The sequence below is a fragment of the Globicephala melas genome, chromosome 18 (genome assembly GCF_963455315.2).
Source record: "Globicephala melas chromosome 18, mGloMel1.2, whole genome shotgun sequence".
In the NCBI taxonomy this organism is placed as follows: Eukaryota; Metazoa; Chordata; class Mammalia; order Artiodactyla; family Delphinidae; genus Globicephala; species Globicephala melas.
This window is the reverse complement of record NC_083331.1, coordinates 15,837,894-15,854,405: the sequence shown is the minus strand read 5'-3', so window position 1 is coordinate 15,854,405 and position 16,512 is coordinate 15,837,894. Positions and strand designations below refer to the sequence as shown.

General features: G+C 41.0%; 1 protein-coding gene across 3 annotated transcripts in view; it reads left to right on the top strand.

The window, feature by feature from the left end:
• WDFY2 (WD repeat and FYVE domain containing 2) overlaps positions 1–16,512 on the top strand; it is a 181,254-nt gene that overhangs the window by 69,119 nt on the left and 95,623 nt on the right. For all 3 annotated transcript variants that reach the window (XM_030882395.3, XM_070044060.1, XM_030882396.2), the window contains exon 2: positions 4,488–4,555. In XM_030882395.3, the coding sequence (XP_030738255.1) occupies positions 4,488–4,555 (68 nt within the window). The remainder of the gene's footprint in view (positions 1–4,487; positions 4,556–16,512) is intronic.

The window sequence follows — 16,512 nt, the reverse complement described above, 5'->3', positions numbered from 1 at the left end:
CAGCAGCCATGGCTCACGGGCCCAGCCGCTCCGCGGCATGTGGGATCTTCCCAGACCGGAGCATGAACCCGTGTCCCCTGCACCGGCAGGTGGACTCTCAACCATTGCGTCACCAGGGAAGCCCGATTGATAGGTTTTTAAACAATAGTGATGATAATCACAATACTAATTGTTGGCATTTATCCACTGCTTGCTATGTGCCAAGCACTATTGTCAAGAACCTTACATTTAATCTTCAGAGCAACTCATGCCAGAGCCTCTAATTATAATTGTCTTTTGTTCACTCGTTAGGAATTCTAGGCTAACTTAAAGATACCTCTCACTCAAATGTTCAAAGTGAACTCATGATACTCCCCCAAATCTAGTCCTTTTCCAGTGTTCCTCATCTCAGTGAATGACAGTGCCATCCATGCAGTTGGACAAACCCAAAACCTAAGGAAAGGCATTCCTTTCTTTCGTCTTCTCTATCAGTTAACATGTATTCAGATCCTGGTAATAAAATCCACTAAACAGTGGCTTAAGGTAAGAAAAAATCAGATCATCTCACAAACAAGGCTAAAGTTAGTCTAAAGGGTTGGTGGGTCAATGGTGTTTGATGTAATTTTTTTTTTTTTTTTTTTTTTTCTGCACCACACGGCTTGGGATCTTAGTTCCCCATCCAGGGATTGAACCTGGGACATGGCAGTGAAAGTGCCGAATCCTAACCACTAGACCACCTGGGAACTCCCCTTAGCATGCCAACTTTTATCCTCAAGCTTGTTTGTCTCATGATCAAAGATGATTGCCTCAATTCCAGGCAAAGTCTTTATTGATTCTGTTCATTTTTCTTCATTCTTTTTCTTCTTTTTCCTCAGACTAGGTAATTTCAGTTGTCCTGTCTTGAAGTTTGCTGATTCTTTTGTCTTCTCACACCTATTGTTGACCATTTCTAGTGAATTTTTCATTTCAGCTATTGTACTTTTCAGCCCCAGAATTTTTATTTATTTTATTATATAATTTCTATCTCTTTACTCATATACCCTAATTGTTCATACATCCTTCTCCTGATTTCCTTTAGTTCTTTGTCTGTGGTTACCTTTAGCTCTTTGAACATATTTAGATAGTTAATTAAAGTCTTTGTCTAGTAAAGCCAGTTAGTGTTTGGACTACTTCATTGGTAGTTGTCACTTTTTTCCCTGTGAATGGGCCATTTCCTCTTTCTTTGCATACTTCGCAATTTTTGGTTGAGAACTGGATATTTTATTTAATTTTATTAAAAAATTTTTTGAGGGCTTCCCTGGTGGCGCAGTGGTTGAGAGTCTGCCTGCCGATGCAGGGGACACGGGTTCGTGCCCCGGTTTGGGAAGATCCCACATGCCGTGGAGCGGCTGGGCCCGTGAGCCATGGCCGCTGAGCCTGTGTGTCCGGAGCCTGTGCTCCGCAACGGGAGAGGCCACAACAGTGAGAGGCCCACGTACTGCAAAAAAAAAAAAAAAAATTTTTGATGTCTAGAAATATTTTATTTTTTAAATTTATTTTTTAATTGAAGTATAGTTGATTTACAATGCTGTGTTAATTTCTGCTGTACAGCAAAGTGACTCAGTTATACACATATGTACATTTTTTTAATATTCTTTTCCATTATGGTTTATCCCAGGATATTGAATATAGTTCCCTGTGCTATACAGTAGGACCTTGTTGTTTATCTATTCTATGTGTAATAGTTTGTATCTACTAACCCCAAACTCCCAGTCCATCCCTCCCTCACTCCCCCTGCCCCTTGGCAACCACAAGTCTGAGAACTGGATATTTTAAATATTATAATGTGGCAACTGAAAATCACACTCTCCCTCCTCTCTAAAGATTGCTCTTGTTACTTGTTGAATGCTGCAGTTGTCTGTTTAGTGACTTTTCCCAACCCTTTCTGCAAAGACTATATTTCATGTTGTATGTGATCATGTGATCATTGAAGTTCCTGTTCTTTTATCTCTGAGGTCAACCTGTGATTTCTTTTTTTTCAACTTTATTCATCTATTTATTTTTATTTTCGGCTGTGTTGGGTCTTCGTTGCTATGCGTGGGCTTTCTCTAGTTGCAGCGAGTGGGAGCCACTCCTCTCTGTGGTGCACGGGCCTCTCATTGCGGAGACCCCTCCCATTGTGGAGCACGGGCTCCAGGCACGTGGACTTCAGCAGTTGTGGCACGCGGGCCCAGCAGCTGTGGCTCGTGGGCTCCAGAGTGCAGGCTCAGCCGTCATGGCGCTCGGGTCCAGTTGCTCCGTGGTATGTGGGATCCTCCCAGACCAGGGATCGAACCTGTGTCCCCTGCATTGGCAGGTGGACTTCCAACCACTGTGCCACCAGGGAAGTCCCAACCAGTGATTTCTTTTAATGCCTGAATTTCATAAAGGAGAGAAAGGTCTTCCTTTTAAATTCTTTTGGCAGACATTGCCCGGGAAGCCCTTCAGACCTAGGTGATTGAAACAACGGCCAGTATCTTCTGTAGTCTCTCAGTGAACTGCCAGGCAAATCACAATATGCATCCCCAAATTTTGGAGGACAGCGTTCCCACCCTGGTACCTGCAAGTCACTCTGTGACCATGGGCCACTGTCCCCACAGCTGCCTGCTCCAGGGATGGGGCACGCATGATGGTAGCTGCAAGTAAGATGTGAAATTCATTGACGTATACCAGCTTCTTCATCAAGCATTTCCATGGATGCTGCAAGTGTCTAACTAGACTTTAGAATTCTGAAACAGTGATTCTGACAGCTCAGTAGTTGATTTGGTACAGGGACTGATTCTTGGAGCTTCCTATTCTGACATTTTCCATGATGTGACTCCTGTATTTATTCTTGTTGAGATAATAATCTCCATATTAAAATGTTGTTTTGACATATATTATAAAAAGAATTTAAGTGAAGGCTGGTATGATATGTGTATAAATAATGTATGTATTGAATTCTTTCTTAAGAATTACTTTCCGTTATACCATCTCACAAATTGGCTGGTTGACCAAAAAGATGGACTTTTACATGTATATGTAGTGGTGTCACTATATATCACTACATCGTATCTTATGGCCATGCAGAGAAAGTGGCATTTCTTTATCGTGTCTGTAGTTAGTCTTTTTTTCCTATTCTGATGGGGAGACCCACTGATTAACTGGGGAAGAAATCCAATACAATTTAAAACTTTATTATGATGACTTAAATAGTCTATTTAGGTAGTGTCCATCTCTCCCTGAGATTAAAATTCTCAGTGTCTGCTTTTTACCCTAGGATGGTTTAAGGGTGTGGGGTGAGGGGTGTGGTGTATATGATCTTGTAGCAGCAGTGGGACACTGTTCGTTTCCCTTGGTTTGATGTTTGCTACTTCCTCTGGTCTCTGGGGCAATATCCCTTTACCTCCTAGCTGTGTTTGCCTTGCGTGCATGTGCTGGTGTAATTCGTGGTAGGGCCTTTCTGGTTGATAAGAACCTCCCAGTATCCTCTGGTTCATTCTCTCTTTGGCCCCTCCTCTCTGAGCTCTCCTGGATGTCTGCTATGTCTCTATCTGGCCTTCTGGCCTGGAACTTCATCCACAGGCTTTGCTGCAGGATTACCCTGTTCCATGGTGCGTTGCATGGCCAGCCCTCTAGCTCAGTAATCTGAGTCTCAGAGTTTACCACTGCTTGACTGTGTTTGCAAAAACCTTCTCTCAAGACGATGCCGTGGCTTGTGAGACTGTGAATTTACTATGTCATCCTTCCATGTGTGTCAGATGTTGCATGTTGCTTCATTTTCTCTCCCTACTCCCTTCCGTAGTAAATCCTAATTACTCCCCAGAGAGATGAATGCTTCCAGCCGACTGGGGCAAAGGCCCTGTACTCCCAGAGCAAAACAACTACAAAAATAATTTTCAAACACTCTCCCATGCGTGTATATAAATATACATGAGTATAAAATTTAATTATCCTCAAATATTTAATTATAAAAGTCATATGTAATTTTAAATGTATACAGCCTTAAATTTAAGGAATATAGGAATATGCCTTTAGAGAGGCATAAATGGTGTGCACGCACATATATGTAATGTGTATATATATAATTAAAATATATGTGCATGTATTATATAGAGATATGTTATACACAAACATATGTTATACATATTTGTATGTAACATGTTATTAATTATAACAATGTAGTTATGTCATATATACACACAGAGTTGACCCTTGAACAGCACAGGGGTTAGGGGCACTGACCCTCCGTGCAGTCTAAAATCTGCATGTAACTTTATAGTTGGCCTTCTGTGTCTGTGGTTCCACATCTGCAGATTCAACCATTCATGGATTGTGTAGTACTGTAGTACATATTTGGTGGAAAAAAAAATGCTTATAAGTAGAATTATATAGCTCAAACCCATGTTGTTCAGGGTCCACTGTATATATAATTAAGAGGTTTGGTTTCTGTCAACACTCCCATGACCAAAAATAGTGTGATTTAACACACACATTTTCTTTTGTTGCAGGACTGTTCGTGTGTGGTTAAAGAGAGACAGTGGACAATATTGGCCAAGCATATACCATGTGATGCCTTGTAAGTATCTGGATCTCTGTCTCTAAAAATCAGACATGGACCCCAACTCCCCTTCGTTCCCAGATTGCCTTCTCTGTATTTTCTTGAGTAGAGATGCTTGAGGTTGGGATTATCATTATAATGGAAAGTACCTTGTTAAATCATTCTAGCTCTCAGTATGTAAAATAAGAAAATTGTTCTGAAATTGACTATATATTCACAGTTTCTGAATAAGATTAATGGAAGGACTACAGCACCTAGACTCCTTAATTACACAGTCTCCCTCTCTTTTCCAATTTTTTTGTAAAGTACTTCCTTAGACAACTCAAAATTTTGTCCAGTGATTACATTTGTGAAGTAAATTTGTTCTTGCATTATTGTTATACTATTTATTCAAATTCAAAACATTCAGTGTTGAACATTCAGTTCTGAAAAGGATTTGCTTAGGATTGAAACGTTCTGATTAGAAGTCAGTCTTATTTCCCTAGACTCTTATGTGAGAAATATGTCCTTGCACTGATAAATAGTGAATCTTTCAAATACACCTTTAAAAAAAGATGACTGATTCTTAGATTCTTGCACTGGCAGAAGTTCCCCTGCAGGGAGAGAGCTGGCTCCCTTAGATACGAAATTTCTTTTTTGTCTAGTGTTTTGTTGTTAAGATGACTGAAGTTTAATTGTCCTATTCCATATTTATTTTCATGTAAAATAATTATTTAAACTTATTTTCAGTTATATTATGAAATGTTTCTCTTACTCTCCTTCCTTCAAATCTTAATTGAAATTGACATGCTAGAAAAATGCCCCGGGTTTGTGGTTTGGGTTCAAGTACCCTCTGGCTTCCTGCAGTGTGCACCACTTCCCTCGATACGGGTATTCCAGTTTGAGTAGTACATGCCACCACGTACAACCAAAAGAAATTCATGCTACGCTGTAGATGTGATTAAGTTTATGCCTCTGGCAAAAGAATACTATAATAACTTAAACAACAATTTTGCCTGTTTATGAACAAATACATTATTAAGGATGTAATGGATTTCTCTGATTTTCAAATTTGTCTTTGAGGTTTGCATTTCTTTAGAAGTGTAGTGAATAGATGATAGCCCATTGTTGAACCAAGCATCCCACTCTACATTAGTGAAAAGGCAGCCTGTAATTCCAAGTGCTTATATTTTCCCCTCACCGGTCATGCTTCCAGCAGACACCGTTGCACAGCCAAGACCCTGGGGGAACTTCCTTTTAAGCCTTGACAGTGATGAGGGTTTAGGTAAATGGAAAGGGAAAGGGAAAGGAATTCTCTGATTGATTTTTTTTTTCTCTCATCTTTAAGTGGTATAACCAGTCTTACCTATGGTCTTTTTCATCACACTTGACATAATATCTAACAGGACGAGATGGTGAAGTTCTATAGTCCAGCAAGTTGAAGTTGACCCCAGAGGCTTGTCGTTCCCATATGACTGCGAAGACAGAGGAGAGGCAGACGTGGGTAGAGTGACGAGGGCTTGGGGATGGTGCACAAGGAGTCGTCTTCTTTTTTTTTTCTTTAATTAATTAATTTATTGCTGCGTTGGGTCTTCGTTGCCCCACGTGGGCTTTCTCTAGTTGCAGTGAACAGAGGCTCTTCTTCGTTGTGGTGCGCGAACTTCTCATTGCGGTGGCTTCTCTTGTTGCGGAGCACGGGCTCTAGGCACGTGGGCTTCAGTAGTTGTGGCTCCTGGGCTGTAGAGCGCAGGCTCAGTAGTTGTGGCGCATGGGCTTAGCTGCTCTGCGGCATGTAGGATCTTCCTGGACCAGGGCTTGAACCCATGTCCCCTGCATTGGCAGGCAGATTCTTAACCACTGCACCCCCAGGGAAGTCCCAAGGAATCTTCTTGAGATGGACGTCGATACTTGATAGGAACGTCTTGAAGATGTTGGATCGTAAGCAGTTGCTTACCCACCGCCTCCCCCATACACACATCCATACACATTTGGTGTCATTCTCTAATGTTCTCTTTATTTGAATATCACTGAGGATACAGAGACGCCTCAAGTTGTATTTTCATCCTTTATTAAGCTGTATCCTTGAATGACTAAAGGCTGCTGTAGCTCTTGTACCTGGCATAGGTGCTCAGTAAAGAAGTACCTATTGGCAGGGCTTCCCTGGTGGCGCAGTGGTTGAGAGTCTGCCAGCCGATGCAGGGGACACGGGTTCGTGCCCCGGTCTGGGAGGATCCCACATGCTGCGGAGCAGCTGGGCCTGTGAGCCATGGCCGCTGAGCCTACACGTCCGGAGCCTGTGCTCCGTGGCGGGAGAGGCCACAGCGGTGAGAGGCCCGCGTACTGCAAAAAAAAAAAAAAGAAATACCTATTGCAGACTTGAATCTGATAATAAAGATGAGTTTCCCTGAGAATATTATCATACATTTTCCTAAATGACTGAGCATGATCTTTGAGAAGAAGGACCGTCTAATTGTTTGCATAGTTTGCCTATGGCCTCCTACTAAAGGGAGTAAAGAAGGGATTACTTTGCTATTAACATTTGGTCTGTAGACCAGCAGCATCAGGATCACCTGAGAACTTACTAGAAATGCAAATACTGAGTTTCACCCCAGATCTACTGAATCATAATCTGCATTTTAATAATATCCCTAGGTGATTTGAATGCCCTTTTTAAGTTTGAGAAGATTGCCTTTTGGCGTTGTCTGCAACATGCTGATCTATTTACATATGTTTATATCAACACATGCGAAGCCTCATGCATATATAGTGTTTATTTGTAAATACATAGATATAAGTACACGCTCTAGTTGATCAAATATTTACTGTACACTGACTGTATACAGGCCATCAAGCTAGGTGCCAGGAGATGCAGATGAACAACGCGTGAATGGTCAAGATGATTTCTGTAATCTTTCATTGTTGGATGGTTCCATCTACTGTGGAGAGGGGTAAAAGAACAAAAGGCTGCATTTTTCACAGTTGATCAGAAATTGGCTTTTATTTTCCTAGGGGTCATATGCATTCAGATAACATAGGAACTGATCTCTGAGCTAGACTATAAGTTTTGTTTAACTTGAGATAAGCAGAATCTTATTGCACAAGGAAATAGGCTACATTTTCGTGTCAGTTAGAATTTATTCCTTTTATTCATTTATTGAATTTCCAAAGGGCTTTTCTTTTTTTTTTTCTTTTTTTTGGCAGTCCTTTCTATTGAAAGGTGTTTTGTTAAGAGGTTACTCAGTATTATCCCTAAATAACAGTTATGTGGTATTAATTACAAAGTAAATGGAAAAGTACAGTATATCTGGAGGCTATAATATGGACACTGCAAGGCAGATATGACCATGTTGTGTGTTTTTAGTGGTACATAATAGGTAGTATTCCAAATCTAGAAAAAAACATACAGAGACTATCTTGTACATGCAATATATGGTTTATCTGTTTATTTTGTCCATTAAAATACCTTAAAAAAAGAGCCGAATTCATAGAAACAGAGTAAAAAAGTGGTTGCCAGGGGCAAGGAGGTGGGAGAGATTGGTAAGAGGGTGTAAAGTTCAGTTACGGGATGAATGGAATCTGGGGATCTAGTGTATAACATGGTGTCTATAGTTGATAACACTGTATTGTATGATTGAAATTTGCTGAGAGAGTACAACTTAAAAGTTCTCACCAAAAAAAAAAAATAATAAGTATGTGAGGTGACAAACGTGTTAACTTGATGGCAGGAGTCCTTTCACAATACATGCCAATTCATCACATTGTACACTTCAAATATCTTACAATTTTATTTGAAAATTATACCTTAATAAAGTTAGAAAAAAAATAAAGTCACAGAACCTGAAACAAACCAGCACTGGAAAAAAAAAACCCTTTTAATATAGGATTTGTCAGGACTTCCCTGGTGGCTCAGTCGTTAAGAATCCACCTGTCGATGCAGGGAACACGAGTTTGAGCCCTGGTCCAGGAAGATCCCACATGCCGCGGAGCCACTAAGCCCGTGTGCCACAACTACTGAGCCTGCGCTCTAGAGCCCATGAGCCACAAGTACTGAAGTCTGCGCGCCTAGAGCCCGTGCTCCACAACAGAAGCCACCGCAGTGAGAAGACAGCGCACCACAGTGAAGAGTAGCCCCCACTGCCGCAACTAGAGAAAGCCCGCAGGCAGCAACGAAGACCCGACGCAGCCAAAAATAAATAAATTTATTAAAAATATATATATAGTATTTGTCATGTTCTGGGTAGGATAGTAATGTTTTATAGCATTGAGAAGAATTTGAAGTTGATTGGAGGGACGGGAGCAGAAGGCATTAGACGAGAAAGAATGAACAGTGAAGGCCAAATTTGAGGGCAGGAGTGAGCCTGAAAGGCAGAAACTGCGTGAACTTCAGAGAGTGGTAGGTGAGAGAAAGATGAAGAGGAGACTCATCACGATGAAAAACCCAGCCACTGCTTTGGGGGTGTCCTCATACCCTGTCTTTTCTGAGAAACTCCTGCTTCCCCTCCAGGAGGCATCCAGGAGAAACCAGATGTGTCTGGTGAAGGCTGTTTGCCCCTGAGTCAGATTTTCCCAGGAATTTAGAGTTTGGAATAGGATATGCTAGTCTCAACCTCGGCTGGTCCCTTAAGCTGGGAACACAGAAATGAAACAGCTGTGAGGCATTTGTGTGCATGAAGAAACAGTGGAAGCTGATGCCCTGAAAAGGAAGTGTGAACCAGGGAGGAAGGATCACTTCGCTCCAGAGCGAGTGAAGCCTGAGCAAGTGTTGCCTTAAGGTTTTCTTCCTCATCCTCCGAACTCCCAAGCCTGGCTCTGCTTCTGCCTTTGAGTCCAAGAGATACCCTCTGTCTCACTGCCATGTGCCCATTTGCGCTTGAGTCCATGCCAGTGGGTATCTGCTACTCGTCACTGCAAGTATCTGACTCAGCCTTGCCCTGACTGTACACCTCCCACTTCCTGTCTTTTTACTTTCTCCTGGATCTGTGATCTTTAAAGAGGAAGAACCGAGCCGTGCAGGTCCCTATTGGTGCCTCTGCGGTGTTGAGCTGAAAATAGTGTGGGAAACGTGAGGACAAGTAAAGATGAAAAGCAGAAAGAAATATCCTGTTTTCTTTCATTTCTTTGGACAGTGCATTCAACTAATTTTAAGTGTTTCTTCCATCCAAACGCCGTGCAATGTACAAAGGGTAGAGTGTTTAATACAACAGGTGATTCCCATCTTCATGGTGTGTACAGTCTAGTGGGGGAGGCAGACCTCAGATGAGTACCGTGCATGGTGTGTGGTGTGGTATAACCAAAGAAGTAGGTGTAATGGGCACATGGTCACAAAGGGTCCCCAAGGGAGGTCTGTTTTAAACCCTGCTGTCTACAGAGAATTTGGGGTTTCCTATAAGCTGATTTTTATGGATAAGTGAGAAATAAGAGCATATCCTTATCAAATATTCTTTCAAAAATAATATCTTCTTGACATATCTCACATAGTAGCTGGAAAGTAGCCTATGACATGATCAAGTTACAGCCTGCCCAGCTGGGACCTGCCTGACCTTGGATACCAGAGGGACCTTCCTGAGGGTACAGAGTTAAGGTTTCAGTTATAGCCATAAATGTGATGATTTGTTCCAGGCTTCTAATAGATACCATTTCAGCCACCACATTTGCATCACACGGCGGAGGAAAAAAACCAACACATGAAAAGCACAAGCATTCCTGTTTTCATGGTTGAGTTATTTTAGGTTTACTTTACCAACTAGGTTTGCTATTCGTGGCGTCAGACAAAGGAGTGGAGGAGAGAGAGTGCAAGCAGGAGCCAGGGTGGCAGGTGTTTGAGATTTTTCTTACTCTGCGGTATTGGGTATCAGGTCTGGGCTTTTATTGCCAACTTTTCCCCTATGGAGAATAGTTAAAGCAACTTGGCTGCCAAAGGTGTAGTGAATAGGAGGTTAAGAGGGCCAGCATCTCAGGCCTGAGTGAGGGTTAGGCAATTGGAAAACCTCTGTGGATTCTGTCATTGCCAGGACAGGCAGGTGGAATTTATTTTGGCTCCTAAGCGTTTATGGATTTGTCCTCAAAACAAAACAGAAGGTGGTTTTTCAAAGGTAATTACAAATGAAGGGTACACCTAATAACTAAAATGACCGATTTTGTCGTATATCCAGCTCTCTGCCTTGGCCTGGCATGATGGCATTTGTCCAGTCTGAGGCTGTGGTTGGGCCCCTTCAGTTTTCCCACCACTGTGGCCACTTTATCATTTGCTCAGCTAACTTTTAAAGCATAGGATCTCTACTCAGTGAAGTAGGTCAGACGGAGAAAGACAAATACCATGTGATTTCCCTCATGTGGAATATAAAGCACTAACAAAATAAATGAACAAACTAAATAAAAGTAAACACATAGACACAGTGAGAAGAGAGTAGTGGTAACCTGGGGGAAGGGAGGCAAAATGGATAAAAGGGATCAACTGTATGGTGCCAGAAACTAAATTTTTGGTGGTGAACACGCTGTAAGGTATGCAGAAATAGAAATATAATGTTGTACACATGAAACTTACGTAATGTTATAAGCCAGTGTTAACCTCAATAAAAAATACATCTAAAATTTTTAAAAAGTTTAAAATTTAAACAAATAAATAATAGCTAAAAAATAAACAAGTACAGGAACTCTAGTCCTCACTGGAAACCTTAATTTTGAACTGTCTGCTTTCCAGTTTTTATCGACAGCCTGGTTGAGAGAAAGGCTGTTTATTCTTTACGGTGGGCAGCATGAAGGACATGCAGTTGATTATTCATCTGTATCCTGAGATTTCGTGCTTTGTGCCAGCCTTCTGCAGAAATGCCTTCGTTCACTGTGCCCTCAGCCCACATTGCTGTGTGTATACAAGAAATGCTTTATCTGCTTTTGAAGTAGTTGTCTACCATCGTGCTCAGCGCCCCTTTGAAGAAGCACCAAGGGAGATTACTTTTCAGGTAGGAGAGCCAGAAACCCTGCCTTTCTCTAAGGCAGAACCTCCCATCCTGTGTGCCTCAGCGTACTGGGATGATCCAAATGGATTACAGGCCCCGAGAACTGATTTCCTTTAGCTGGGCAGGGGTGATCCGGTCATCTGGGCCCTAGCAGTCTCTTCCATTTCCTCCAGGGACTGTTCACATCCAAGTTTCTGTGTGTATCATGAGGCGAAAAAGGTTAGGAGGAACAGCGCTAAGGACCTGGTACGAAGTCCTTATGGATAATGTGAAACATGGGATCTGTTATATTCCCAACGGATTTTTATTTTGATTTTCTTTCTGTTCTTTTATATATATTTTCCTCGGTCGAGACTTTTTGCTTATTTCTATCGTTTGTTTTTATTGTATCTGCTTTTAAAACCATTTCCAATTCTTTGTGAAATGAGGTAGGGAATGCATTGAATAAGTTATCTTAGTTAAGACAGAGTGATGCAGTTTGAACAGTCTTACTGTTTACATTAAATACACCGAAAAACATGCGTCGTTTAAGATTATTCAGAATCGCTTGTAGGGTAACACCTGTGCCTAGGTGGGAAACTGGAATTTTTTTTTTTACATCTTTATTGGAGTATAATTGCTTTACAATGGTGTGTTAGTTTCTGCATTATAACAAAGTGAATCAGTTATACATATACATATGTTCCCATATCTCTTCCCTCTTGCATCTCCCTCCCTCCCACCCTCCCTATCCCACCCCTCTAGGTGGTCACAAAGCACCGAGCTGATCTCCCTGTGCTATGCGGCTGCTTCCCACTAGCTATCTATTTTACGTTTGGTAGTGTATATATGTCCATACCACTCTCTCGCTTTGTCACAGCTTACCCTTCCCCCTCCCCATATCCTCAAGTCCATTCTCTAGTAGGTCTGTGTCTTTATTCCTGTCTTACCCCTAGGTTCTTCATGACATTTTTTTCTTAAATTCCATATATATATGTGTTAGCATACGGTATTTGTCTTTCTCACTTACTTCACTCTGTATGACAGACTCTAGGTCTATCCGCCTGATTACAAATAGCTCAATTTCGTTTCTTTTTATGGCTGAGTAATATTCCATTGTATATATGTGCCACATCTCCTTTATCCATTCATCCAATGATGGACACTTAGGTTGTTTCTATCTCCTGGCTATTGTAAATAGAGCTGCAATGAACATTTCGGTACATGACTTTTTTTGAATTATGGTTTTCTCAGGGTATATGCCCAGTAGTGGGATTGCTGGGTCATATAGTAGTTCTATTTATAGTTTTTTAAGGAACCTCCATACTGTTCTCCATAGTGGCTGTACCAATTCACATTCCCACCAGCAGTGCAAGAGTGTTCCCTTTTCTCCACACCCTCTCCAACATTTATTGTTTCTAGATTTTTTGATGATGGCCATTCTGACTGGTGTGAGATGATATCTCATTGTAAGGGAAACTGGAATTTGATTTTCATTTCTGCTGCCAATTTGCTGGCTCACTTCGGGCAAGTCCTTTCATTTTCTCTGCTCTGAACCCAACAGATAAACTGTCCATTTTCTTTGTTCTCAGATTTTGGTTATATGTCAAATAAGTATTTGTAAAGTACTTTCAGGTTCTTTCAGTTAAGCAATGTATAGTATCATTGCTGATCTTTTTTTTTTTTGGCCACGCCATGCTGCCTGCGGGATCTTAGTTCCCCGACCAGGGATTGAACCTGGGCCACAGCAGTGAAAGTGACGAGCCCTAACCACTGAACCACCAGGGAATTCCCCTATCATTGCTGACCTTAACCCAGAGGGATTAGGAAAGATTGGTTAATTTGTGAGGTTGTGGCTGGATTGGTTTTCTTTTCCCATTTGTTAGAACTGTAGTCTTAGAGCAACTTGAAATTGAGAATTTAGAAAATTAAAATGATTAACATGTTCATATTGATATGTTTATGTTTGGGATGGAAATGAGTTATTTTGTATGTAAATCGCAAATGTTAATTTTCCCATTGGTGAGGTCCAAGGATTTAGGACAATGTGTGCTGTAGTGTGCTGTCCTACCCCTTCTGCTGGGTTTATTGGAGTTTGGGGGGAAATTCATGTGGGAAGATTAGAGATTGAAAGGTATTTAAAATAATGAATTTGGTATTTATGTCTTTATAAGATAGTGATTGTTTGGGTGACTTTTAGACAATATCTTTAACTCAGTTGAGGGAGTTTTTTGGCAGTGGGGGTTATGTGTATAATCGGGAAATGCTCATCTTGTTGTTTAATTTATGTCTTATTTCAGATAACTTCTTGGTTCCCAGCTGTGAAGTATACTGCTCCCTTGTTGGTTTCTTTCTGGTATAGGTTGTATTATAGAACCATGTGTAGAAAATAACTTGTTGTTTTTACTGTTGACATTTCCAAAATTAATAGTATAATCTGGTCTTTTAATTCTCTGTTTACCAAGAAGAAAAGGTGCCCATGGAACTTTGATAGGTAACAAAAGTGAAGGAAAACATAAATTATCCAAACTGAAGATAACAGATGTTAATTAATCTGAATAATTATAGCATTTATTTAGCATACTCTTATTTGATTTTCATCTGACAGAGTAATTTAAAGCTTACTGTAGTTAGATCACTTTACTGTAACTTAAAACCTCTCTGGGAGAAAAAGGGACCACTGCCAATTCACTGTAATTTTGCTGATGTTACTTAGACTAAATTAAAAGAAAACAAAGGGTTAATTTCAGTTGAGTGCATAAAATACTCGATTTAAACAAAAAACCCTTTTTAATGCTAGTCAGTTGAAGTCCTAAATGTAAGTGTTCTTAATAAAGTAAAAAATGGGCTGAATATTGTAAACCTAATAACTATTGTCATGTGACACACAGTTGAATGGAATAGTGTCCATGAAGTAAATCTTTGCTTTGTGGTGATGGGGTGATCTTTGTAAGCCTCTCTATTCAAGGCCCTCTTATCATAGGATCCTGACATTTAACTCCACCAGGATGCCTTTGACACCTGAAGTTTTATTCACAGAAGTACTGTTGCTTATTTAAAGTTCCCACCAGCACATCCCATGAACATTAGTGTCTCCTGCCAAATAATGCCTTTGGCATTGTAAAGCTGTCAGAGTGATTGAAATCCACAGTTCAACCTTCAACAGAACATGTGTTTATTTGAGTAAAGTTCAACTGATCAGCAAAGGACAGGAAATAAATTAGTCATAAAATGAAAGAATTATAGGTATAAATAATAGAAATTGGGAAACTTTCCCCCAAATAGAAGTATTTTGAGAATGCCTCCTCTCAATTTACATTTTTTAAGAAAGCAAGAGCAATATTTTTTCTTAGATTGCCCGTGGGATAAAAGTGTTAGAAATACGGGCTTCCCTGGTGGCACAGTGGTTGAGAGTCCGCCTGCCGATGCAGGGGACACGGGTTCGTGCCCCCGTCCGGGAAGATCCCACATGCCGCGGAGCGGCTGGGCCCGCGAGCCATGGCCGCTGAGCCTGTGCGTCCAGAGCCTGTGCTCGCAACGGGAGAGGCCACAACAGTGAGAGGCCCGCGTACCACAAAAAAAAAAAAAAAAAAAGTGTTAGAAATACAAGTAGCCAGTTTCTCTCTAATCCACTTAATTATTGCTCTGTTGAAGTTGATGTTGGTTTCAGGAGCTCATTTTTGCCTACGGCTCATATCCTGAGCTTTTCTCCCTTCAAATTATATAGTCATTAATATAATCATCCAGACTGGTGTTTCTATTTATTTTCACCCTCCCTAAATTTTAAGCTGAAAACCTGCCTTAAACTAGAAATATTTCATTTTTAAGAAACAGTATTATGAAAGTGTTTAATTTTATTATTTTTTTATTTTTTGCGGTATGCGGGCCTCTCACTGTTGTGGCCTCTCCCGTTGCGAGCACAGGCTCCGGACGCGCAGACTCAGCGGCCATGGCTCACGGGCCCAGCTGCTCCGCGGCCTGTGGGATCTTCCCGGACCGGGGCACGAACCCGTGTCCCCTGCATCGGCAGGCGGACTCTTAACCACTGCGCCACCAGGGTAGCTCAAAAGTGTTTAATTTTAAAGATAAGATTTTGACAGGCCATCAAGGTCTAAAGTCCTGACACTAGTATAAGAGAATATTACTTCCCATTACCCACAGACCCCTACAAATTTCTTTCCTATCGTACTTGTACTTTTCATGATCTTGCTTCCTAAAATTTTGCCAAGTACACGTCTTTTTTTTTTTTTTTTTTTTAGTACACGTCTTTTGATTGTCATCAGTCTGAGACAGAACGGAGATGGCAGATCTCGATCAGATAGCTTGGAAAATGAGAATTCTTCTCTCATTTCTAGATGAAATGTATTTCATCTAGAGTTTTGGGATGCAGTTTTGATAGAGGAGTCCGTAGAGGGGAGCTGCATTGTAATTTTGTAGTCCTGGTTGGCCACTGTGCTCGGCTTGTGGAGAATGCAGTTTTAAGGTGGGAGGATAGAACAGCGTCTCAGCCAGGTTCATCTCTGACCTGAACTTTTAGCCATCAGAGACACCCAATTATTTCTTCTTCAACTAACTAATTATTAGCGTTATAGCATTTCAAGCTGAATTCTTCTTTGGGAAACATCACATCTTTGCAACCTGGCTATAAATATTGTGTTTAAATCATATTTTGTTTGTTTCCTACCTTATTCTTCCTTCCAAAGGATTCCCGTTACCATTTGGTCATAATTACCATTACTTTACTGTGTCTTCTTACGCTTTGCCAGACAGTTTTGCCCTTTGATACTTTCTTGCATGGATGGATAGGCGCTTGTTTTGTATGGGCCATAGCACTGGTCTTTCAGAGGTTGCTTTTTTCGTTAATTTCCAGTGAGTTGAAGTTAGAAGGATCTCTGTGTCAATTTTTCTACTCCCCCAACATCCCAAAGGAAAGACATTTACTATAACAACAAATGTGGGCATTAGTATTTCTTTCAATTCATTTCTTTCCTCCTTGGCCTTGCGGGGCCTTTGGGTAACCAACGCAAGGCCTCTTCCTATGGGAGTGTCACAGCTGGGAAA